This window comes from Bubalus kerabau, chromosome 6 (genome assembly GCF_029407905.1).
Source record: "Bubalus kerabau isolate K-KA32 ecotype Philippines breed swamp buffalo chromosome 6, PCC_UOA_SB_1v2, whole genome shotgun sequence".
Lineage (NCBI taxonomy): Eukaryota > Metazoa > Chordata > Mammalia > Artiodactyla > Bovidae > Bubalus > Bubalus kerabau.
This window is the reverse complement of record NC_073629.1, coordinates 117,767,119-117,793,787: the sequence shown is the minus strand read 5'-3', so window position 1 is coordinate 117,793,787 and position 26,669 is coordinate 117,767,119. Positions and strand designations below refer to the sequence as shown.

General features: G+C 51.5%; 1 protein-coding gene across 31 annotated transcripts in view; it reads right to left on the bottom strand.

Moving 5' to 3' along the window:
- LRRFIP1 (LRR binding FLII interacting protein 1) overlaps positions 1-26,669 on the bottom strand; it is a 161,595-nt gene that overhangs the window by 72,166 nt on the left and 62,760 nt on the right. For 3 of the 31 annotated variants that reach the window (XM_055586574.1, XM_055586575.1, XM_055586568.1), the window contains exon 1: positions 19,457-19,812. The exons of 24 other annotated variants lie outside the window; for them this stretch is intronic. In XM_055586574.1, the coding sequence (XP_055442549.1) occupies positions 19,457-19,522 (66 nt within the window). In that variant the 5' untranslated portion in view covers positions 19,523-19,812. Of the gene's footprint in view, positions 1-19,456; positions 19,817-26,669 lie in introns of those variants that run through there. 4 more of the 31 variants (XM_055586557.1, XM_055586548.1, XM_055586571.1 and 1 more) reach the window with 4 other exon arrangements.

Here is a 26,669-nt window from a genome sequence, read left to right as displayed (position 1 = left end):
CTCTGCTAAAGGCCAAGCGGGCGCTGTTCTGAGGGCTTCACACACATTAAGCTGTGGGCTCATCATAGCAGCCTTGTTGCAACGATCATGTTACCACACCCAGTTAACAAGTGAGAGACCTAGGGCACAGAGAGGGCAACGCGCCCAAGGTCACACAGCCCATCAAGTGGCAGGACTGGGCGGTCTGCATTCCTCTGGAGGGATGACAGAGTAATGCAGGAACAGGGCATCAGAGCTGGACAAGACCCCGGGGTCACCGGTTCAAGTGCTCCCCTTACAGAGCAGGGAGCAGAGACCTGGAGAGGCCGCCAGACCCATCCAAGGTCACGGGGCTGGGACTCTGCCCCTGCTTCCCAGAACTCCGGTCTGGTCACCCCTCGCTGTTCCCTGCTGCCTCCAGGCTCAGCAGTGGAGCCTGGGCAAGCCCCACCTTCTCTCAAAGCATCTCAGACCAGAGCTGAGTGGCTCCAGCTGTTTAGAAAGGTTACATTAAAACAAAACCTGCCTCCATTTAACTACTAGTCAACTTGCAGCTGATTTCGCACGCACGCAGTATTCTATTTAAAAGCTTTCTAAAATGCTTGACCAAGACTAACCAATGCCGTGGGACCTGGCGCTTGAACCCTGTTTCCTGTTCTACAAATCTCGAGCTTATGCACTGCTGCAGGTGATAAAGCCGCCCAGTGAGCTAAATGGTGCAGAGGTGCCAGGATCCAGGTTTCCTGCTGTTAAAACAAATCCGTTTTCCTTTCCACTTAAATTTTTATGGGAATTCACTTGTAATGCTTCCAACAGTTCTGACCCAGCTTTCACTGTTCCTTAGATCATCCTAAAATGAGGCCACTGAGACAGCCAGCATGCTTCTGGTGTGGTCACTGTGTCTGGCTAGCTGTGAGGCGGCCTGAGTCTTCTTGTCCAATTTTGAGGGCGGGGCACCCTGTACCCCAGACTCCCATCAGGATGGTGGGTCCTGATGTCTACGACGCCCCTCACTTCCACCCTATAATTATACTGCATGTGTGTGTGTGTTAGTCACTCAGTTCTGTCCGACTCTTTGCGACCCCATGGACTGCAGCCTGCCAGGCTCCTATGTCCATGGAGTCTCCAGGCAAGAATACTGGAGTGGACTGCCATTTCCTTCTCCAAATTATATTGCATAGCGCTACAAATTCATCTTCTTTCTAAATTCTAATCCAAGTTGAAAACTGGCCTTAGTTGGCCTGCCGCAGTTCGGCTGGCTAATGTCTTTACAAGGAATTTATTCTATAACCTGCTTTGTTCATGTGGTTTCTTGATCAACCAACCCAAGCCCAAGTCCTTCAAATCAATGGTGTCAAGAATCAAGCTCCATCAGAACTTTGATACCTCATTGCCATTTTCAGCTTTCTAAACCATGTTACACTGTGTGATGAGCCAAACTGGAGAGCCGGGGTGTTGTGCGGTGGGGGGAAGGATGGGGGGAGGTCCAACAGACTGAACCCTGGCCACGTGGAGTCCCGACAGCCCCGTGGATGGGCCAGCAAGAGATCTGCACTCACGCTGAGTGCAGTGGCCTCCATAGCCCTGCCTGGGGAGCCGTGGGCTCCAGATCTGTTGGCTCAGGGTCCACGCCAGTGGGGAACCAGGCAGTCAGAGTCCATCAGCTTGGGAGGAGGGCGGTTGGGAAAAGGAGAAAGAAAGCCAAGGAGGAAGAGAAGGGGGATGAGGAGTGAGGATGTAAGAAAGAGCCCAGGGGCTGGAGAAGGAGGGGCTGCTGGTGGGGGACAGCGAGAGAGGTGAGCGGCGGGCAGGACTCCAGGCGGTCCCTGAGATGCCCGTCACCAGTGTACACGCTGCACACACGCCTTGCCCCTGAGTGTGGGCAGAGCGCCGTCCGACGGGTGTCACCCTGGGGCTGGGTTACACCACGCTGCAGAGACAATTGCCCCAGTGAGCAAGGTCCCCTCAACTGCTGACTTGAGTTCTGGGTGGGCCTGACCTCACCAGGGGAGGCCTGGAAAGGTGGGTCTAGAGATCAGAGTCTCCTGCCCATGAGGGGCCATGCGACAAGGAGTGTGGGGGCCTCTGAGAGCTGAGCGTGGCCCCAGCAGATGGGAATGTGGCACCCCGGTCCCACACCAGCAGGACGAGACCACCACCAACACCCGTGGGAGCTGGGCTCAGGACCCTACGCTCCAGAAAGGATGCGGCCCGGCCGACACCCTGACTGCAGCCTGTTTGAGACCCTGAGCAGAGGACCCGGGAGGCTGCGGCCAGACTCCTGACCCTTGGAATCTGTGAGCTGATAAACGTGTGCTGTTCCAAGCTGCCATGTTTGTGGGCACTGGTTACACAGCAGTGGAGAACTGGCCCAAGTGGGTGAGGGCTGGATGACTCCTGCTCACACAGCGTGGGAGCCTTTGTGATCCAAGGGAGCCCGAGCCCTCGGTCGCCTGGCTCCTCCCTGGCCTGTCTGTCCTGCCCGGCTCGGGACAGGAGCAATGATCCTCAAAGGGACCTGTCTGAGCAGGTAGCCCCCGCCTCCTGGGGTGACCTCCCCATCAGACTGGCAGGTCTCCCAAATCATGGCCCATCATCAGACCCCAGCTACTCTGGTGGGTCACCCTCCCCCCAGGAAAGGGCCCGCCCCCTCTCTGGTCCTTACGTCCATCCAGCCTGTCTGTCCCGTCCATGATCTGAGGGACCTGGGCCTGTGTTGCTAAAGGGACCACATGGATGAACCAAGTCCTAGGACAAACTCCCTGCTAGGATACAAGCTAATCAACCTTGCGGACACATCAACATGGCCACGCTTCACCTTAGATCAGAAGGCGGGAGGGAAGGAGAGGATTCAGCACGGTTTCAAATGCTTGCAGTCACCACCATACGAAGTCCCTTCATCTCATGGATTCTGACATGACTCATACGTGGAGAACAGACTCTCACGACACAGGAAGTAGAAACAACCATGCTTGTCTCTGGGACTCTGGCTAGAAGCTGACAGATACACGAGCCAACGTTTTAAGTGGCACAGAACCTACGCACAGCTAACTTCACCAGCACAAAACTAGTACCAGCAGAACAACCCCGACGCGGCCTGAGATGCCGGAAAGAAAACCACACAGATCCCCGATAACACAGTGCATCCTGAAACACTGATGTTGCCAAGAACAGGAAACGGACATAGAGCATCCCAAATACCCATCCTTCAAGACAGCAGCAGAGGAAATCTTCGATAAGAGCAAGTTATCCAGTGAACTAAAAAGTACCAAATAGTGATGGTCCACCCTGGTGACCTGCAGGCATGAGGTCACTCACCCAGCGTTTCCAGGGGGGCCCAGCCCTGCCCTCTAGCTGGCGACCATTGGGTAGCAGTTCTGAGGGTCGATGTGCCCCCAGCCAGAGCCTCCATGGGGCAGGACAAATCCACTGCAGACTGACACTTTGTAAAATATCAACTCACACACCGGGGGTCACAGCCACGTCGGACTGTTCAAGTTTCCTAACGCACTTTCACTTTCTGCCCTGTGCCTGTAGGGGACTGGCTGCAGGATCCTTGCCACCACCAGCCCAGGTCATGCAGCACTGCTGAGCCAGCCAGGGAAGGCTGGGGTCCAGTCTCATGGGTGCACACAAAGCAATGGGGGGCTGTGGACAAGTGACGAGTGCTACAGTGGGTGAGAAAAAAAATGTGTTGGACTGCTCTGGAGGAGAACACAACCCACTTGGGGATCAGGAGCCATGAGCCCACCCTGAGGAGCAAAGAGAAAGCCAGGACGAGGGGGCGGGTGGCGAGGTGCCAGGATAGGGCCCGGCGGGGGGGGGGGGGGGGTGGTCCCCAAGGGCCCAGGCATCCCCCGCAGCTGCAGCCCTGGTGTCTGGAACCTTATCTCCAGGAAGGAATGCGGAAGCACTGACAGGTTTGAAGGAGGAAGAACACAGTGGGGTCTGACTTCTGCTTTAGAAACACGGCTCTGGATGAGGGTGGGGAGCGGGGGTGGGAGGAGGGGCCTGAGACCCAGGAGGCGAGGAGGGGACGCTTCGGGTCAGGGAGCCTGTGAGCATGAACCACGTGCCAAGGATGACTCCGAGCAGAGATGGAAGAGGATTCCGGAAGGAGGTCAGGAGCCCGAGGCCCCAAGGAGGCCCCCGAGGCCCCAGGAAGCTGAGAGCCATGGACGAGAGCCCAGACCCAGGCCCACGCAGCACGCCCACCCAGACTCACACGGTCTGCTGATGCCCCTGGCCTTGAAGATGGCTTATTTCTCCACCTTGATCCTCTGCCCACCCAGCTCCCAGCCTCACAGGAGATGATGACCAAGGGGAAGGATGGAGAGGGGCTGACAGACCCACGGAATTCAGAGCACAAGCTACTACCTTCGCAGGGCCTTGGAACAAAGGCACGCACACACTGCGATAATGCAAACGGACAGCCCACGAGGACCCACTGAGCCGCACCAGGAGCTCTGCTCAGTGTGGAGGCAGCCTGGACGGGAGGGGAGTGTGGAGGGGCAGGGACACGTGTACGTGCGTGGCTGCGTCCCGGCCTGGCCACCTGGGGCTACCAGAACATCTTTCATCGGCTATGCTCATCGGCTATGACGTGAGGTCACTCAGTCGTGTCCGGCTCTTTGAGACCCCACGGACCGTAGCCTATGAGGCTCCTCCATCCATGGGATTTTCCAAGCAAGCATACTGGAATGGGTTGCTATTTCCCTCCCCAGGGGATCTTCCTGACTCAGCGATGGAACCCAGGTCTCCCGCGCTGCGGGCAAACGCTTCACCGTCTGAGCCACTAGGGAAGCCGTCAGCTATATTCCAACACAAAATAAAAATTTAAACACACACACACATAGAAGCAATCAAACAAAAACCTTAAAAAATGAGTCTGCACAGGCTTCCTCTCCCACCGCCGTCCCCAGCTGCCAGTGGTAGTCCTTTCGTACTCACTGGAGGTCAAGGTCCGTGGGTCTCCCCGGTCACTGAGCCCCAGGCCTGCTGGCTGTGATGCCAGGGCACTGCAGGGCTGAGGTCCACCTCCCCTGCCCCCTCCAGAGCTTGGCCGTCGGGCCCCACCGGTCCTGCGGCTCCTCCCTCAGTCCACTGTCCCTGGAAGGGGCTCTGGACCCCAGACCCTCCTTCCTTTGCCCAAGATCATCTCTGTCGAGATACAAAGGAGACACTCAGGGCCTCACGCAAGCTGACAGCTGCGGGGGCTGGTGGTGGGATGGGGGAAGGGTCTTGCTCCCCAGCAGCAGCAGCAGCAGGGGCAGCCCCCTGCCCCCCGGGGCTTGTTAAAGATGCAGAATGCCCAGCTCCACCCAAGACCGCTGAGTCAGAGCCTCGGGCGTGGCGCGTCTGGGCTGCAACATGCCCCGGGTGCTGGCTGCTCCTCCAGGGCGACAACCTCTGCTTTCTGTTATTCCATCTCCGCTTGGGTATGTTTGACGTTTTTCATAACAAAGAGCAAACATTTTTGAAGGAAGGAAGGAAAGGGTGGGGGAAGGGAGCAGAGGCTGAGAGGGAGAGAGAGAAGGAAGGAAGGAAGTGAAGGAGCCTTGAAACCAAAACCAAGCTCCCTGCTGTGAGAAGGTGGCCTTGGTTCTGCCACTAAACACCCCTGCAGTGTTGCCCCACCCCCCACCTGAGCCCCCCTGCCTGTCCCGCTGAGACTCCAGGACCAGGGAGGTGGGGGGGGAGGAGCTGACCCGGCCAGGCTTCCTCTGACGAGATCCAGGCTCCCTGGCTTTCTCAGGACAGTCCAGGGCTGGAGGGGAACGAGAGCCAGAGGCCCAGCCCCTCCCAGGAGACACGGCTCCCCCATCCCCGGGTCCCACCTGACCTGGAACCCCACAAACAGAGCCTTACGGATGCTGGGCTTTAAAGCAAGGCAGCCTTTGACAATGGAGATGGTTGGGGTGAGAAAGTTTCTTTTATCGCCCCAGTAGCCTCAAAATAATCCTCAAAAGCTGAACCCCTGATTTCAAAGTTCCACTTTCAACATTTTATTGGCGATAAACAAGATAACACTCTGACACTGAGGCGACCCGTGTGGTCTGAGAGACGCTAAAAATACACAGAGCAGCACAAGTCTGAGTTCCGGGAACTTCTGAACAAAGGGTTAATTAAAAGCAGCCGGGCCCACCCAGTCAGAGCCTGGGATGCCAGCCCTGCAGTGCCACCCATGGTCTGGGATGGAGGTTCAGAGACCTCCGGCCAGCAGCCCGGCCACAAGGCCACACGGGCTGGCTGGAGAGACAGACAGCCAAAGTGTTGCTGATACGGTCAGAGTAAAGGGACAAAGTAGGTGATTAAGCAGTTAATTTCACTAGGGGAGTGTAAGTAGAAAAACTATGGGAGACCCTTGTAAGTTAATGACACTCAGGAAAGCAGGTTTGCTTAACCGCAAAACCAAGCAGGCTTGCCTAACAACAAAATCACCCAACATGTGCCCAAACAATGAAACAATGTTGGCATGAGACCCACATCCTGCCCAGTGAGCTCAGCAAGCTGATGATCCCTAGGGTATGCTCAGGCTTCACAGGTGGTAAAGAACATGCCTGCCAGTGCAGGAGATGCAAGAGATGTGGGTTCAACCCCTGGGTTGGGAAGATCCCCTGGAGAAGGGATAGGCTACCCACTCCAGTATTCTTGGGCTTCCCTGGTGGCTCAGATGGTATAGAATCTGCCTGCAATGTGGGAAACCTGGGTTTGATCCCTGGTTGGGAAGATCCCCTGGAGGAGGGCATGGCAACTCACTCCAGTATTTTTGCCTGGAGAAGCCCATGGACTGAGGAGCCTGGAGGGCTACAGTCCATAGGGTCCCACAGTCAGACACGACAGACACGACTTAGCACACATGCATGCAGGACATGCTCTCTGCACACACATTAAAAAACAATAATTTGTGAACCTGGTTTGACCAAGTAGGGACCAGAAAACTCTGCTCAACCTGGAGGAGAAGCTGATAAGGGAGGCATGATGTCTGCTCAAAAAAGACAAAGATAGTCTCCTTTTCCCACTTTTTGTTTGATTATAAAACTGTAGCCCAGTAAGTTTTCATTAAGTCGTGTGGTACCACCTTGCCTGCCCGCTTGTAAGCTCACAAGCATCCTATTCTAATAAATCACTTTTTTTTTTTTTTTTTTAATTGAAGGTTAGTAACTTTACAGTATTGCATTGGTTTCTACCGAATAACAAATCACTTCTTATCTATAACTTTTTCTCTCACTGAATTCTTTCTGTGCTGAAACAGAAAGGTCTATGGTACCTGAGCTCTTTGGAGCCCCAGAAATGACACCCAGTGGTTTCAATGCTTCTCTGTCTGAAATGCCCTTGAGGCAGGCGCAGACCCAGACCGGGCCGGAGAAAGGCTGGCAGGCTATGTGAAGATGTCACCAGCAAAAGCAGGAGTTACTTTGGTGACGGGTCTCTATGCCAAGGGCTCGATGGGCTCTGGTTCTAGATCGGACCACAGAGCAAAAGTGGGTTCTACCAGGGTGAGACACGGGAGGCAGTGGATAAACAGTCAGACGCACCCCTGTTCTATCAGGGACCCCGACAGGCCTCCTGCTCAGAGCATCAGGAATCCCAGCTGTAATAAAACTGCTCCAAGGACATCAGCTGCTCCTCTCTTCAGGGAACTCAGGGACAGCCCAGCCTGGCCTGGGGACTGAGCAAAACTAAAGCAGAAGTGATTCACCAGGGCAGGAGGAGAAAGTGGCGAGGTGTGCCCTGCCTCTTAGCTCAGCCCCTGCACAGCTTCCTTCCTCCCCCCACCTCCTGTCTGTGGTGGGGGTTTCGTAAGCAGGAAGGGGAGACCCTGCCCAAGGGTGGAGTGACCACACACCACCCCAGTACCCTGCACCCCAATTACAGTGGTGTCTGGGGGGCTCTAAGAGCTCTAATACTCTTCGTAGCCTTTTGTGGCTTCTACCAATTCAACCCCACGTCTTTAAAAAATAGAAATGTGGTAAACGCCGGTGGAACCCAAGTCCTGCCTGCTTGGAGAGGACAGAGGTGCCTGGAGGCAGACTCAATATTTTTCTGAAAAGCCCCACATGAAGTCCAGAGTCCTGACTCTGCACACTTTCTTCTGAGCTCCAAAGCTTTGCTGGGATTCAAGCAAAGTGTGGAATTCTATATCCCCACATCCCTTATCCCAAGTCACAGAAAAAGCTCCTCCTCTGTTCTTAGATTCTCCTGGGGCTCCAGAATTCTACATGGAAAGGGGCAGGGATTTATGAGCCATAACTCTGGTGTGACTCTTGGGAAATGAGCTTGGTGGCTTTGTCATCTCCTCCCTCTCCGCAGAGAAGCCCTGGGGCCTGGAAAGGGGTGTCGCTGCTGGAAGCAGCTCCCACCCCGCCCCGCAGAGCCCAGGAGACTTATGCTCTTGGCTGACGTGTGGATCAGTGACCCCAAAGCTCTGTGATGGGAGAGTTTTCTTCCAGCCACGGGACATGTTACCACGGTATTTATCACCTCTTGGGAAAAGTTAAAGGACTAAAGCGCACGCACGCTTTAATGTAAGAGGAGTACCAAGGGGTTGAAGCCTGAAGTGGGACAAAGAACCGGTTTTGTTTAGAAAGAAGCAGGGGCCCTCCCTCCATCCACATGTGACTGGTCCCTGGAATGAGGAAAGAACAGGTGACCAAGTTCGCAGACTCACCGGAGCACACACAGGGCCCCAGGCTGAAGGGACTTACAACGCTGCACTCCACGCAGAGACACCGTGAGGCTCTAACCCAGAAGCCCTTCCCTGACCTGCCTTTAAAAAAAAAAAAATTTGTAGAATTGATTGTGTCAGTTTCCGGTGTACAGCAAAGTGATTCAGCTATTTTTCACACTCTATGCTATTATATTAACAGCTTACTACAAGATATTGAATACAATTCCCTGTGCTGTAGAGTATAGCCTTGGTGTGTGTCTATCTTATATACGGTACTTTGGATCTGTTAGTCCCTAGCTCCTCATTTGTCCTGCCTCCCTGCCTTTCCCTTTGGTAACCAGAAGTTCATCTTGAGGTCTGTGAGTCTGTTTCTGTTTTGCGTACAAATTCTTTTGTATTTTTTAGATTCCACACATAAGTGGATATGTCTAGGAGTGGGATTGCTGGCTCACATGGCAACTCTATTTTCAGTTTCTAAAGGTACCTCCACATGGCTCTCCACAGTGGCTGCCCCAATTTACCTTCCTCCCAACAGTGTAGGAGGGTTTCCTTTTCTCCACACCCCATTCAGCATTTATTATTTGTAGACATTTTAATGATGGCCATTCTGACTGGTGGGAGGTGATACCCCACTGGGCTTTTAATTTGCATTTCTCCAATAATTAGTAATGCTGAACATCTTTCCATCTGCCTGCTGGCCATCTGTATGTCTCCTTTGGAGAATGTCTATTTAGGTCTTGTCTATGTTTTGATTGGGTCGTTTGTTTTATTGAGATTGAGTTGTATGTAGAAGCTGTTTGTACATTTTGGATATTAACTGTTTGCTGGTCAGATCCTTTGCAAATATTTTCTCCCAGTCTTTTCCTTTTGTTTATGGTTTTGTTTGCTATACAAAAGTTTTTGAATTTAATTAGGTCCCATTTTATTTTTGCTTTTATTTCTTTTGCTTTGGGAGACTGATCTAAGAAAATATTGCTATAACTTATGTCAGAGAATGTTTTGCCTATGTTCTCTTCTAGGGGTTTTATGGTGTCACGTGTTATATTTAGGTCTTTAGACTATTTTGAGTTTATGTTTTATATGGTGTGAGGGAGTGTTCTAATTTCACTGATTTACATGCAGCGGTCCAGTATTCACAACACCACCTGTAGAGACTGCTTTGCCATTTTACATTCTCGCCTCCTTTGCTGAAGTTGGACCAGAGGTTTGTGGGTTTATTTCTGGGCTCTCTGTTCTGGTGATCTACGTCGTTGTTCAGCTGCTAAGATGTGCCTGATTCCGTGCAATCCCATGGACTGCAGCACCCTGGGCTTCCCTGTCTTCACTGTCTCCCGGAGCTTGCTCAAACTCATGTCCGTCGAGTGGGTGATGCCATCCAACCATCTCATCCTCTGCCGTCCCCTTCTCCTTTTGCTTTCAATCTTTCCCAGCATCAGGGTCTTTTCCAGTGGGTCAGCTCTTCGCACCAGGTGGCCAAAGTACTGGAGCTTCAGCTTCAGCATCAGTCCTTCCAATGAATATTCAGGACTGATTTCCTTTAGGATTGACTGGTTTGATCTCCTTGCCATGCAAAGGACTCTCAAGAGTCTTCTCCAACACCACAGTTGGAAACCATCAGTTTTTCAGCACTCAGCCTTCTTTATGGTTCAACTCTCACATCCCTACGTGACTACTGGAAAAACCATAGCTTTGACTATATGGACCTTTGTCAGCAAAAGCATGGGATATCTTTCCATTTCTTTGAATTATCTTCAGTTTCCTTCAGTTCAGTCAGTTCAGTTGCTCAGTTGTGTCTGACACTTTGTGATCCCGTGGATTTCCTCAATTTCCTTAATCAACATTTAATAATTTTCAGCATACAGCTCTTTTACCACCATGGTTAAGTTTAGTCCTAGGTTTTTTTTTTTTTTGATGTGATTTTAAACAGGATTTTTTTTAAAGGTTATTTTCCTGATATTTTCTTATTAAAGAAATGCAACAGGTTCAGGTTTCTAACCTTGTATCCTGCTGTCTTGCTGAATTCATTTATTAGTGCTAACAGGCTTTACGTGGTGACTTCAGGGTTCTCTGTATAGGGCATCATCTTATGTCCAAACAGTAGCAGCTTTGCCTCTTCTCTTCCAGTTTGGATGCCTTGTATTTCTTATTTACCTACTTTTATTTTGGTTGTGCTGGGTCCTCACTGTGGCCTGTGTGTTCTTTGTTGCTCTCTAGCTGTGGCGCATGGGCTTAGCTGCTGAGTGGTATGTGGGACCTTTGTTCCCCGATCAGGGATCAAATCCATGTCCTGTGCATTGGAAGGCAGATTCTTAACCATTGAACCACCAGGTAAGTTCTGTATTTTTTTTCTCGTCTGATTGCTATGACTAGGACTTCCAATATTATGTTGAATAGAAGTAATGAGGGTGGGCAACTGTGTCTTATTCCTGAATTTAGCAGGAAGGCTTTCAGCTTTTTACCATTGAGTATTATGTTGAATGTGGGTTTATCATAAATGGCTTTTATTACACTGAGATATGTTCCCTCTATAACCATTCTGGTGACAGTTTTTACCATAAACGAAGGCTGAATTTTGTCAAATGCTTTTTCCACATCTACTGAAGTGATCACATGGTCTCCATCTTTCCTTTTGTTGATGCGGTATATCACGTCGATCGATTTGCTGATGTGGAACTGTCCTTGTGACCCTGGAATGAATCCCACGGGACTGTGTGCATGACCCTTTCTATGAAGTGTTGTATGTGCTTTGCTAATATTTTGCATCTACATCCACGAGCAACACTGGCCTGTACCTTTCGTTTTTTTGTAGTGTCTGTGTCTGGTTTTGGCATCGGGGTGTTGGTGGCTTCACAGGATGAGTCTGGGAGTGTGCCCCCTTCTTTAGTTTTTGGAATGGTTTAAGAAGGATACATATAAGTTCTTCCTTGTATGTTTGGTAGAATTCCCGAGTGAAGTTGTCTAGTCCCAGACTTCTGTGTGCAGGGAGGTTCTTTTTTTTTTTTCTCCCTAAATTTCAGATTCTATTTAACGTCTAGTGATCAGTCTGTTCAAATTGGTTGTTTCATCCTGACTGAGTTTTGGCAGGCTGTGTTTCTAGAAACGTGCCCATTTCTCCTAGGTTGTCCAATTTATTGGCATGCGGCTGTCCATAGTATTCCCCATGATTCTTTGTATTTCTGGGGTCTCAGTTGTTATTTCTGCTCTTTCATTTCTTCTTCGATTTGGGTCCTCTCCCTTTTATTCCTTGGGGAGCCTGCCTAGAGGTTTGCTAATTTTCCTCATCCTTTCAAAACACCAGGTCTTGGTTTCATTGATCTTTTCTGATTTTTTAATCTCTATTTTATTTATGTACGCTCTGATCTTTTTTATGTTGCTGAGTTGACTTGGCTACAGGAACTGACAACAGCCACCAACTTTTGTTTTCTACATAGACCCCCAACTCCTCATATGCAGTAGATTCTAAAAATAGCGTGCTAGTCAAAGAAACCAAGTAGATGGGGCCATGTGTTCTCCCGCACAGGCAGGAACAGGAGAGGGAACATCAGGCTGGCAGCCCAGAATCAGTGGCCACCCGGGTCTCTGTATGTGTGTCCACTGTCCTCCCTGCGCCCCTCAGCTGCCACGGGCATTGGACTCCAGTCTCGAAATTTCACCTTTCCAACCCCCTCAATCATGGTAAGTCCCTCCACAAGGGGGCCTGCCTTTGCAGCCACAACTGTATGATCGCCAGGGAGGAGAAGGCACTTTGGGATGACGCTGTCAGGGAGTGTGTGCCAGCTCGCAGAGGGCATTTAGGAATGCTGGGAGGAGGGGCAGGTGTTGGGAAGTCACAGTGACTGGAGCAGAGACTGATGGCATTTGGGGGCAGGGCATGGCATGCCAACCATCCTGTCCTCAGGCAGGCCTGTACAATGAGGAGCTTTCCCACCAGATCTAAAACCCACATTCATAACTTTCAGACCTACAAACTGATCTCGACTCACATGTAAATTCAAAATGTTATGGGTACTTTCAACATACATCGAATATTCCAGGAATGCAATCTGCATGGAAATCAGGAAAGATTATACACGGCTTTGTTCAGAACCTTCCCAAGAGTTAGTCACAATATTCACAGTCTGTTCCTGCAGTTTACTTTCATTTGATTTCTTTTTAATGTTACGGTGCAAACATTATATTGACTTGAAATTATGTGTGAAGGTAGCTTCTACCACCTAGGAATTTCATTTCCGGTTTAGTAACAAGGATATTAAAAACCTGTTATAAAAAGGGACATTGGGTCTGACATGACTGGGAACCACTTTTTTAAAACTCTGGGGTGCAATGGGGGCGCTGAACCCCTCTATTGCATGTCCACGCTTGTTGAAACAGCCTGACCACCGGTTCAGGGCACAGGTCTGGGGGCCAGTGCTGAAGCCGCAGAATAAACAAGTTATCAACTTCACTTGATGATATGGAGGACATACCGTTAAGGACTAATCAGGCTAAACTTTAATCGGTTATTTAAAACACTATGTTTCCATCAAAATCAAATCAGATGAGTTATGGACTATAAAACAGCAGCCTTCAAAGAAGGCTTGACCTCACAAGGCCACCCGTGTCTGTGCCCAGAGGTCGAGTCCTGGTTCCGCATCCTCTGGTCTCGGGGGACCAGGCGTAGAAACCACCTCTCCTGGTGGTGGTGTTCTCAGCAGGGTCCAGGGTTTCCAAAGACCAAGACGGTCCTGAGAGGGGTCTCAAGCCCAAGCTGTGAGTGCTGGCTCTGCCACTCGCCCATTGTGCCAACTTGGACAAATCACGTCACTTTGGAAACCCAGTGACATGATCTCGGGGAGCTTGCTTTGCCTCTGAAATGTTTGGTCTACAAAGGGGTGAATTATCTGTTACACTGAGACTGTCCACAGAGTTCTCTTTCCCCATTTTGCTACTGGAAATCTCCTGACTTTTCTTCTCAGAGAAACACACCAAAAGAACAAACATTTTAATCACGAACAAAAGTGTTCATGTTACTTTACGGACAGCAGACTAATATCAATTACCTATTCAAACTTCACAAAACAATCTTCAGCTTAGCAGCGACCCGCACTCAAGCTGATGAACAAAAACACTGCATACTTAGGGCTTCCCTAGTGGCTCAGTGGTAAAGAATCCGCCCGCCAGTGCAGGAGACACGGGTTCGATCCCTGGTCTAGGACGATCCCAAATGCCACGGAGCATCTAAGCCCGGTGCTGCAACCACCGAGCCTGTGTTCCAGAGTCTGAAAACCGCACCCGCTGAGCCCAGAGGCCGCACGACTGAGGCACGAGCACCTAGAGCCCGTGCTCTGCAACAAGAGAAGCCACCGAAATGAGAAGCCTGTGCACCACAACAGAGAGCAGCCGCCGCTCGCTGCAACTAGAGAAAGCCTGTGTGCAGCAATGAAGGCCCGGCACAGCCAAAAATAAAACCGAATGAATAAAAACTAAAAAATAAAAACAAAACAGGGCACAGTATTTTCCGTGCAAAAAGTTCTCCTCTTGGTGTTAATACATCTTAAACGTTTTTCTGAGATGAGGGATGTTCATACTTCCTTCATGGTCTCAGCATATTGGAGCTACAAGCAAGCAATAGTCGCAAATAACCTCATGTGTGACTGACAAGTGACAGGTGGGAGCAGCCTGGCCTCACCTGAGCAGCGCTCCCTGTGACAGGTTCCCTCCAGGCAATCCATCTGGGCTCCATGGCCTTCGCTTCACCTGCTCCGCTCGGGTTCTTCCTTGTAAACCGCATACTTTTCTTGCTGTTTAGTCACTAAGCTGTATTTGACTCTTTGTGACCCTCCATGGACTCCAGCCCAGGCTCCTCTGTCCATGGGACTCTCCAGGCAAGAATACTGGAGTGGGTTACCATGTCCTTCTCCGGGAGATCTTCCTGACCCAGGGACGGAACCTGTCTCTCCGGCACTGCAGGCGGATTCTTTACCAATGAGCCATCTGGGAAGCCGCCCCACCCCCCACGCCTTTAAGATGACACAAAACACTGACACTGGTCCTTCTCAAAAAAAAGACTTGACGCTCCAGTAGCCCCATGCTTTCCCACGCAGGCAGCACACAGCTACTGACACCCTTTCCTCTGCCCAGGTGATCCTCCTGGAACCAGCCAGAAAAGGGCCAGGAGCCCTCAAACATTCTCAGCAGGCTCGTCTGTTTGGATGGTGGGGAGGAGCTTTACAACACTTGGGAATGAGGCTGGTACCCAGCAGTTCCCACTACGGGCTGACCCAAGTGACAGCTAAAACGTGGTTACGGTATGAACTACAGAAAAATTAAAATGCTGGCAGCTATGTGGTTTCTATTCATGTCCTTATTTAGAAAAAAATAGCCCATTGAGTGTTCTTTTGTCTGAAAAACTACCAGAAATAGAAAGGAAATGTTAATCAAATCAAGACTTCAGTTGCAAGGACGTGGTCCTAAGAGGCTGCCTTAGCAGAAAGACGTCCTTCGGCCCGAGCCTGGGGCTAAGACAGGCTGACACCAGCAAGGATGCTCTCCCGCCGCCTCGCCAGACCTTGCCTGAGCAGGCTGGACGGGGGTGGCAGCGACCATCATCAGCTCTGAGCCATCCTGCCTGGGGCTCAACGGGCCCCGCGGCCTGTGGCTGTGCAGTCTTGGGAAAGTCCCCTGAACCTTCGGAGCCCATCTTCTCTTTATGTGTAAGTGGAGATAACCTAACTGCCCCTGAGATATGCCAGGGCAAGGGAAGACTTCTACAGGAAACCCTGAAGATCGCTGACACAGCAGGGGTTTGGGAAACGCTACCAACTGTGTCTACCTACACAGTGTCTCTGTCCCAGCAGCGTGAACTCAGCTCAGAGGAAGTTTACAAGACAGGGGAGAAGACCAGCATGCTGAAACACCCACCAGGAGTAAGTGTGCTGGGGAGATAGCCCACCTACACCAAAAGCCCACTCCTGTTTCTCTCCCCCCAGCGAGAATTCCACCCCCACCGGCCAGAGATAAAACAGACCTGAGGATCAGAAACCATGTTGCTCTGATAAGCTCTAGGACACAAACACATAAATGAAACATTTTAGTTAAAAGGAAAATTAAATCTTTATAGTAATTTAAACTACAAAGTAGCTCTCCTTCAGAGTCCAGACCAAAGTATTTACACAGGTTTTAAAGTTGTCAGCTTATAGCCTGAAGGAGAAAACCACTTGAAACTCCGGCCCTTCACTAAACAAAAACATCAGTCTCAGAAAGGGGATTTAAGAAGTGGACCACCATCAAATGCACAGGAATTCTGAATCACTGAATCTTGGATGTAGTCAAGACAGTGCTTTGTTTAAATTATAAGTTCATTTACTTTTTCTAGATAGTCTGAACAGTAAAAGTTCTGGTAAATCCAATCCACGAAAATATGGAAATAACCTGCTTTAAAACACACACACACACACACACACGAGTGTGCGTGCGCTAAAACTGGGGTGCCCCAGAGTAAAAGCAGTGAAGTAACAAAAATTCCTCTCTCTCCGACCCATGTCTAACATACAGTGAGATATAGCAGCCTTCCTGCTCTAACAGGTTAGTAACCTGAACCCTGTGGCCAATGGGGCTCCGAGGTCAAAACTTATTAAGTATGATCAGATACTCTGCAAACACTGGCATATGAGTAATCAACCAGTCATAAACATTTCCTTTGCTGAGTCACACAGCCTGATTTTTCAAGGATAAGAATTTCCTCCTGAACATTGCCTTTTGAGGAGCAAACATATCACACCAACATGCAACCTTGTAATTCTGTAGAAACTAGATAAGAACCTCACTGTTAATCAGGTAATACTCGGATCAACTTTGTCTGAAAACACTTGAGCCGCTATAAATAACGCAATTTCCTGTGCTCAGTGTAAGTGGCAGCGTAGACTGCAGGATCTGAAGAAGAAAAAAAAGGGTGCAAATGAGGCTTCCGCTCCGTTGACATAAGTTCAGGCTGAACAGAAACTAATTCTTAAAGAAAAGGGGAAATTGAGTCTCCATCTTTGCCCTAGTGGGACACTTTTACTACTAAGAGAAAAGACCTAACTTACTGCTTTTATATCTTAAGTGCTTGGGGCAATGATGCACCTAACACAAACCAGGGTTCCAACACCCAGTCTCAGGCTGAGCCTAGCAGGGCCAGGCACCCGAGCGCTGCGTGTTTCTACTCGCCAGGCCCAGCGGACCCGGGCACAGGCACCTACAATGAGAGGAGACTTAGGGGGTCCACGTTCCCCTGACAGCCTCTCTCAGGATGGGGCTGGGTGTTTGTGAGGACTCTGTGCTGCTCAGTACGTGGGAAGCAGCCAGCTGACACAACCGGCGTGCACACGGGGAAGTTGCCCAAGTTAAGGAAACATGGTTTCCACACTGTCCACTCCTGCAAGGAGCCTGGACTTCCTGCTCGGATCCTGCTTTTTGCTTTGAGGTGGAGCTAGACAAATCCATGTCCTCCTGCCAATCCCAGCTCTGGCCTCACACCCATTGGGCCCCAGCCCTCCTCCTCCTCCACTGGGGACCCCTGTTCCTGGAACACAGGGTCACTTAGCGCTGAACACAGGCCGGCACAAACCAGTCTGAAATGCCCACCCTTCTCTGGCTGGAATACTAATGCCCAGGGTGGCCGCTGGGTAAGTCCTTCGGACATGGCCCACCCAACACCCCACTCCACCCCACCCCACCCCACTTGTTTCCTTTCAACCACTAACGTCATAAAACAAGGACTGTGTTTTACTTCTGTTCCCCATGTTCTGCTTTAAAAAAATTTTTTTTTGCTGTTTTTTTACTAAAAACAAATAAACCCCTCCCTAACAAGCCCTCTCCCAAACAAACAAAAACTCTAACAAGTTCACAACTGATTACTGAAAACCCCTGGGACCAAGGATGTTTCAGAATTCAGCATTTTTGGGTTTTAGAAGGGTAATAAGAGGCATACACTGTATGTTCTCTAACGGCTCAGAGTAACAGTCCCTAATCAAGTACCTTAACGGGGCTGCAGAGAAATGTATGCGCATTCACACTAAGAAGAATAAAGACTGAAAATAGCCTCCCATCAGCCAAATAAATGGGACCTGGAGACCTTGGCACAGGACCCCACAATACGATGAGACTTGGGAGGGGACACAAATAGCTTCCCGTCACTGCCAAATGAATTCTGCTCACAACTTACAAAAAAGAGAAACAGCCTTAGTTTTCTGACTATACTAGATCCTGGAATCGCGGGCAGGAGCGGGTGGGCACCTTCTCAATGAGCAGCTGTTCCAGTCTCTCCTGGCACCGGCTCCCGGCAGCATGTCTGTGAGGCACACATCTCCACCAGACCCGATCCCGAGGTAAGTTAAGGCTTAAAGAGACGCTGTATTGAGTGCCGTTGAACAAGAGGTGCTATTTCTACTCCTGCCTCAGATCCTGCTCCCCACGGTCATTCTTCTTCTCCGTGCCCAGCAGTTCATTCCTCTGAGCTCGAATCTTGCCCAGGACTAACATCAGTCTGTTCTTGCCATCTATGGCTTGCCTAGGCAGCTCCTGGGAGCACCGGCCTTTCTCAGAGCATTCCCACCCTTCTTTTTTCCAAGGGCCCTTCCCTGATGCTGACGCAAGGCTCTCTCTGCAGGTTCCCAATTAGGCGAAGGGGTAGGAACCAGCTCCAAGGGTCTGGTTCAAGGCTGGAACCTTAAGTGAGGCCAGAGGAGCACACCGAATGTGGACATTAAAAATAATACCCACCTGACAGTCCTCAGCAAGGAATGTGATTTTCAAGTGTGTGTTCATCAGAATCTATTTCTATACTTCTTTCTGGGGTTGACAAGGAAGCTGAGGGCAGAGCAGTCTTATTCATCTTGAACCTTCCAGAAACACTCAGTAGGGGGTTAATTCCTGCCTGGTGAAGGAGTGATTATTCCGGGCTCACACTTTGATTAAGGTTCCACAAAGGCCCAATAAAGTGAAAATCTAGGGTCTCTCTCTCTCTACAGTATTAACTTAATAATGTATGTCTTTTCCAAATTGCACCCTTTCACTTTTAAATATTCCATTCATGATCAGCCACAAGCCACACGAAAATAGGTAATTACAAACCTTCCCCACTTCATCCCCTGCTGGACTCTTAATGCCTCACATCCATAGTCCCAATACTGGGTGTTGAGCTGGATAACTGCAAAATCCCACAGATGAAAGGTCCCCTCCAGACGGAGAGACCCCAGGAGACCAGCCAAAGAGGATTTGGGAACTGGAGTCTCGGGGAACTAGAGAAGGCTCTAAGGCCCAGAGAAGGATAAACACTGCAAACCACCCAGCCGCTGGGGGTGCCAGCCTCAGGCTGAAGGCACCGCCCCTGGGCACCAGTGCCCAGGTGCTCTGTTTTGTAAAACACCAAACTAGCAGTTCTGAGTGAAACTCTATAGACCACGCGCAGGTCTCAGATTTCGGCTGGATCCGCGGACGAAACACCCCACTGGACAATGCGGCCTGAGCGGCCCAGACCGAGTTCCTTTCCGCGGTGGCGAGGAACGCCGGCCGGGGAAACGTGATTTCGGGGCGCAAGGCGGGCAGCACAAACGAAACCGCGAACTGAACCGAGAACTCCCTACCCCCGCCCCGTCGCACATCCTCGCATGGGGACGGACTTTCGCTTAAGGGGGTCCCCGGCCAGGCGGGGCCCACCCACACCTCAGCACGCACAGATGGCTGCGGTGGAAGGTGGCGCCCGCCCTCGGTCGGCCCCAGCACATCCACAAGGTCCAAACATTCGCAGTCAGAACCAAACGTTTCGGAGATGTGTTGTCCTCTTACCAGTCTCTGAGCTTCTGGGCTCAGGCAGTCTATCTCCTGGTTCTGCGCGGCCGCAGGGTTGGTCATCCTGCCGGCTGAAGACCACCTTCTCACACAGCCAGCAGAGATCCTCAGTGGACGTCTGGCTCCCGGGATCCGCGGGCGGACTCTCAGCGCAGCCGCATGCCGAGAACGGCGGGATCGCGGTGCCTGAGACTACCCGCGCGTCGGGACGGCAACCTCGCCCTCGCCCGGGCGGAGCGCGCCTCCGCGGTTCCGGGGCTCGGGCGCGGCCGCAGGGGCGGGGCGCAGGTGGCCGGGGCCCGCGGGCCGGGGCGGGGGGCGGTGCGGGGAGCCGAGGAGACGGGGCCGCCCCCCCCGCGAGCTCCGCCCCTGCGCTCCGCCCTCGCCGCCCTCCAGGTCCACCGGGCGCGCTCCGCCCCCACGCCGCGCCCCCCGGCGCGATCATTAATCACCGGGCAGCCCCCTTCGGTCCCCACCCGAGGAGAAAACCCCCGGCCGGCCCTGGTCACTCACCACCCGCGGAGGGAGGGTGAACTGAGGGGTTTTGGAAGATGCGGGAGCCGGGAGGTACGCACGGGGCCCGGCTCCCCTTGGGGAGGGGTCGGTAAGGGGGAGGGTTCTGCACGGGGGCGGAGCCCTCCGGGGGCGGGGCCCTGGGGCGGGGTCCTCCGGGGGCGGGGTAATGGGGGCGGGGTCCTCTGGGGGCAGAGCTTTCAGTCTCTCCAGGCCCCGCCTCTGCCCCCGCCCGCCTCCGCCTCCCTCACCCCTCGCCGCCCCCACCGCCCCCGCGCCGTCGGTGCTGGGCTGCGGCCCCAAATTCAAGCCAAGTTGAGCTTCTACGGACACGACAGCCTCGCCCGAGCTCCGCAACGTCTGCTGGCCGGGGTACCCCGTTAACGCGTCCCCCGGAGAAAGGGCCGCCTTCTAGGGCGAGCAGAATGCGCTGCCCACCGGGGTGAGAACAAGCATCCGGTGGCCGAGTGCGCCCCCCGCCCGGCTCCCGCTCAAGAAGCCGCGGCAGAAGAATAAGGTTCGGCGCGGATCCGGGGTCTCAGTGCCGGGATTGGTGGGGGCGGGGGGGTTGGCCGCACCGTCCAGGGTCCTGCGGGAGGTCGTGCGAGGCTGGGGCCGCGCGGAGGGGAGTGTCCGCGGCGGGATGGGGCCCCCGCGGCTCCGCACGCGCCTCCTCCAGCCCCAGAACACGCGTGACTCGTTCTTTAAAAGTCCTACAAGCAAATCATGGAAACGTGTCCCGACCTCGCCAGGCCGGGGCGGGAGCGACGGGAAGGAAGGACGCAGATTTTTATGAGAATGCCAGCCTGTCCCGGCCATGCCCCGCGCCCGCGGCGCCCCCTGCTCCTACGCCGCATCCAGGCGGCCCCGGCCTCTGCTGACCTCGCCCTGAGGGCACGTGTTCGGAAGCCCTTCTCAGAAAGACCACCTCCCCACCTCAAAATGAAAACTTCCAACAGGAAGGCTGGGCCGAGGTGTCTGCAAAGGCGGCTCCAGCAAGCGTCTTGAGAGACCACCAATGCGCACTTAAATGCTACCGTCGCCCCGTCTCCCGATCTCCTCCACCCTAACCTAGCTCTCAGTAAAGTGTCAGCGCTGCGGACTGTGTGCGCTCACCTTCCCGCTCTGGCTTCAGGGGAGGGGGCTCTGGAAGGAAGGGTGTATGTATGTGTGTGGAAGACGGGGCGGGGTGGACAGAGGAGGTTCTGGGGGGCCCGGAGGTTCTAACCTAGGAGGGAGTAGGGGCAGCAGAAAAGCAAGGCCGAGTAAAGACCCAGAGTGGCCACCGCGGGAGAAACAGCAGGTGTCAGCTTTGATGAAAGTGAACACGGCCGCCAAGCTTTAATGCACAGGACAGTCAGGTTCGCAAGAATAACTTTCAGAAAGACTGAAATGCGTACCTTTAATACCTTGTCTTCTTACTATAACGCTTTTAAAATCCGTTAGTGTGTTAACAGTTCTTGATTAAACACGTTGGAGAAAATTTTAAGTTATTTTATGTAAATACCTATGGGATTTGGGGAATCTCTGGCGGAAAGCAAAGATAATTTGAATAACAGCTCCACAGATGAGAAGGATAACCTGTTAATAAAATCGCCTTCTGGGAGCCTTCAGTTGGAAGTGAAAGTGGAGAGTGAAAAAGTTGGCTTAAAGCTCAACATTCAGAAAACGAAGATCATGGCATCCGGTCCCATCACTTTATGGGAAATAGATGGAGAAACAGTGGAAACAGTGTCAGACTTTATTTTGGGGGGCTCCAAAATCACTGCAGATGGTGACTGCAGCCATGAAATTAAAAGACGCTTACTCCTTGGAAGGAAAGTTATGACCAACCTAGATAGCATATTCAAAAGCAGAGACATTACTTTGCCAACAAAGGTTCGTCTAGTCAAGGCTATGGTTTTTCCTGTGGTCATGTATGGATGTGAGAGTTGGACTGTGAAGAAGGCTGAGCGCTGAAGAATTGATGCTTTTGAACTGTGGTGTTGGAGAAGACTCTTGAGAGTCCCTTGGACTGCAAGGAGATCCAACCAGTCCATTCTGAAGGAGATCAGCCCTGGGATTTCTTTGGAAGGAATGATGCTAAAGCTGAAACTCCAGTACTTTGGCCACCTCATGCGAGGAGTTGACTCATTGGAAAAGACTCTGATGCTGGGAGGGATTGGGGGCAGGAGGAGAAGGGGACGACAGAGGATGAGACAGCTGGATGGCATCACTGACTCGATGGATGTGAGTCTCAGTGAACTCCGGAAGTTGGTGATGGACAGGGAGGCCTGGCATGCTGCAATTCATGGGGTCGCAAAGAGTCAGACACGACTGAGCGACTGATCTGATCTGATCAGTTGGAATATTCTGATGTAGATCAGCAGATTCTAGAGCTACTTGCCACCTGGAACCCTGTGACCACATCTCCCTGAGCCAGGCCCAGGGAAAAGGCTTCATTTGTCCTGCGGGTCTCAGGGCAATGCTTGTAGACACGGGCACCCCCTCCCCACCACCTCCCGGGTGGCCTTCCAGTTGCTAGTTGTCAGCTTTATGAAAACCGCATAGGGAAGTGGGCCCTGGAGTTAAACCCTCTGGCTCGGTTCTTGGCCCTGTCACTGGCTGTAGGACTGTGAGCAAGTTACTTAGCCCCCGTGTCTCGAGTTTCATCTGAAACCTGCCAGTGATAATGAAAGTGCCCAGGGTGAAGGGGAAGCCCCCCTGAGCACAGTCAGTGAAGCCGCCTGGCTGCCTCTTGGCCCCCTACCATCCCCCTGCCTCCAGAAACCCCCCACAAGGCACCCGGGCCTGCCTGCCTTGCTCTGCAGCAGGAGGGAAGCTGGGCAACAACAGGTTAACATGGCTGAGAACCGGGAAAGATGGTGAGTAGCCCCAGAGAAGACAACAAACCCACAGCCCCCACAGAAGCTATGGGAGGGCCCAGCTGCAGAAGCCCCAGGTGGCAGGACACTGTCTCAGAAGAAGCAACTGGCTGATTAATTTTAGTCCCAGGAACAAACTAACAACACCAACAGTAAGATAATAATAGTAAAGGCACAAGAGATTTCTGACTCCACCCAGTAGCCGCAGCAGCTGTACCAACATCCTTGTAGATGAGAGGCCAGGACATTCTGACATGTGTCCCAGCCAGCCACCCTGGGGGGACAGCTCAGACCGGTCCCAGCTGTAGGGCAAATGTCAGTCTGCATTTTAAGTGCTGCAGAATTCACACTTCTCTGTTATTTAGACGCCGGGGCCCCAGAACACAGTGTTGAGGGTCTAGTTGCTTTTATTTTGATATAAGCAGCTCTCCGATGAAAAGGGGCCCTCCTGGGGCCCTCTCTCGGCAGTACCCACCCCGCTCTTGTTTTTTAAACTCACCATGGACACTTGTTCGGATGACTACTGAGTGTCGCCTACACACTTGGTGCTGGGAAAGTCCACGCAGAAGTCAAAGAAAGTGACATTTTATAGAAGAGAAACCATGGACGTGCACTACATTTTTACCCCCGTGCTCACAGCGTTAGGTCACTAGGGGTGTGTGTTAGGTCACCAGGGGTGTGTGTGCGCTCAGCCATGGCCGACTCTGCGACCCTACGTACTGCAGCCCGCCAGGCTCTTCTGTCCATGGGATTTTCCTGGTGAGAATACTGCAGTGGGTTACCATTCCCTCCTCCACTAGGCAGAGTAACCTAAATCCTTTAGATTGGGGAAGACAAAACCAGAATCACCTAAGAGTGTCAGGTAAGAAGAAAATCAGACAAGAAGCCCCCAGGTTCCATCCTCAGGGAGGCTGGCAGAAGAAACCCAGGGCACCTTTGAAAGATCTGAGCCGCAAAATGGGGAGGGGGGACCGGGGAGGGGGGGAGGTCAGGAAGAGGGTGGCCATGCATCCTGACTGCTCCAGGGTGGGCCCAGGGTCTTTATATGCAGAGCTGTGAGGTCAGTGACACAGGCTCCGGTTTCCCTTCTTTCCGTCAAGGTCCCCACTTCCAGCAGGCTGACTACTTTCACTCCTTCCAAGCTGCGGGCAGCCGCTCACCTACAGGCACCCAGGGACTCTGTCCTGAGAGGGGCCTCAGGTTTTGTGAAGGCTCCGATTGTCCTGGGCATTCCTAAAAGCCACCATGCTTATGCTGCTCGGAGCCCTCCCCGCAGAAGTGTAATGTCCCAGATCTCAAAAGCAGTTCTCCAACATGCGAGATTACGTGCAGGGACTTAACTTCTTAAGGGACGCCTAATAAGGACAAACAGGTAAGTAGAATGATCTAATTTTGTTCTGGGAACATCAGCCTTCATAGCTCACCAGCAAACGCCACAGCATGCAACCACTTTGGGGCCACACCCTAACTCGTTTACTGGTCTCCATGGTGTTGGGCTGTTGCTAGGTTCACCAGCATCGCCTGCTTCTGTGGTTTGGTTCTGAAAGCTACAGCAACCAAGACAAACGCTTCCAGGTTTGCAGGACAAGGCAAAGGGCCGGGAGGGGAGAGCAGGGTGGTCCCTGGCCGTCCCGCTCTCCAGACAGCTCGCACAAAACCATGTTCCAAATCATGGCCGTCACAGCTGTTTTTCATGAACGTGAATCACCAGTCGTTGGTTCCAGCGGAGTAAACATTGCTATATTCTACAAACAGCTTCCATGTATGTTATAACTTCCCATGGATCCCTTTGACTAAAATAAAAGAACACTCCATGTAGTAAAGCTGGTTCATGAAGCGATTACCCAGATTTGCACCACGCCTTTCAGTTTACAAAGCATTTTACACAGGCATGCCTTAGAAATGCTGTGGGCTTGGTTCCAGACCACTGCAATACAGTGAGTGTCATAATAAAGAGAGTCACATGAAGTTTTTGCATCCTAGCGGATAAAAAAAGATGTTTGCACTACACTGTAGTCTATTCGGAGAAGGCAATGGCACCCCACTCCAGTACTCTTGCCTGGAAAATCCCATGGGCGGAGGAGCCTGGTAGGCTACAGTCCACAGACCCGCGAAGAGTCAGACATGACTGAGCAACTTCACTTTCACTTTTCACTTTCATGCATTGGAGAAGGAAATGGCAACCCACTCCAGTGTTCTTGCCTGAAGAATCCCAGGGACAGCGAAGCCTGGTGGGCTGCCGTCTATGGGGTCGCACACAGTCGGACACGACTGATGCGACTTAGCAGCAGCAGCAGTAGTCTATTAAGCATGCAAGAGCATTATGTCTAAAAAACAATGTATATACCTTAATTTTAAAGTTGTCATTATCGTTCAGTCGCTCAGTGATGTCTGACTCTTTGCGACCCCATGGACTGCAGCACGCCAGGCTTCCCTGTCCTTCACTATCTCCTGGACTTTGCTCAAACTCATGTCCATTGAATCGGTGATACCATCCAACCACCTCATCCTCTGTCATCCCCTTTTCTTCCTGCCTTCAATCTTTCCCAGCATCAGGGACTTTTCCAATAAGTTAGCTCTTCCCATCAGGTGGCCAAAGTATTGGAGCTTCAGCTTCAACATCAGTCCTTCCAATGAATATTCAGGACTGGCTTCCTTTAAGATGTTCTGGTTGGATCTCCTTGCAGTCCAAGGGACTCTCAAGAGTCTTCTCCAACACCACAGTTCAGAAGCATCAGTTCTTCAGTGCTCAGCTTTCTTTGTGATCCAACTCTCACGTCCATACACAACTACTGGAAAAACCATAATTTTGACTATATGGACTTCTGTCAGCAAAGTGATGTCTCTATTTTTTTAATAAGCTGTCTAGGTTTGTCATAGCTTTTCTTCCAAGGAGCAAACGTCTTTTAATTTCATGGCTGCAGTCACCATCTGCAGTGATTTTAGAGCCCAAGAAAATAAAATCTGTCACTGTTTCCATTGTGTCCCCATCTATTTGCCATGAAGTGACAGGGCTGGATGCCATGATCTTAGTTTTTTGAATGTTGAGTTTTAAGCCAGCTTTTTCACTCCCCTCTCTTATCTTCAAGAGGCCCTTCATTTAAAAATACTTTCTTGCTAAAGAAACGCTAATCATCATCTGTGCGTATGCTCAGTCCCTCAGGCACGTCTGACTCTTTGTGACCCATGGACTGTAGCCTGTCAGGCCCCTGAGTCCATGGGATTCTCCAGGCAAGAATACTAGAGTGGGCTGCCATGCCCTCCTCCAGGGGATCTTCCCGACCTAGAGGGGTTGAACCCTAGTCTCCTGCATCGCAGACAGATTCTTTACGGCTGAGCCACTAGGAAAGCCCCAACCATCATCTGAAACTTTGGCAAGTCATAATCTTTTCCCTGGAGGACGGTCTTGCCTCTGTGTTGAGGTTGCTGAAGGCTAAGAACTGCTGTGGCAATTTCTTAAAATAAGATGACAATGAAGTTTGCCATGGTGATTGATCCTGCCTTTCACAAAGGATTTCTCTGTAGCACGAAATGCTGTTTGATAGCATTTTTGTGGACAGTAGCACTTCTTTCAAAATTGGAGTCCCTCCTCTCAAACTCTCTTTATCATTTAGCAACTAAGTTTATGGAATATTCCAAATCCTTTGTTGACATGTCAACAAATCTTCACAGGAGTAGATTACATCTCAAGAAACCATTAGCATTGCTTGTCCACATGTTTTGTTGTTCAGTTGCTAAGCCGTGTCTGACTCTTTGCAGCCCCATGGACGGCAGCAGGCCGAGCTTCCCTGTCCTTCACCATCTCCCAAAGTTTGCTCAAACTCATGTCTGAT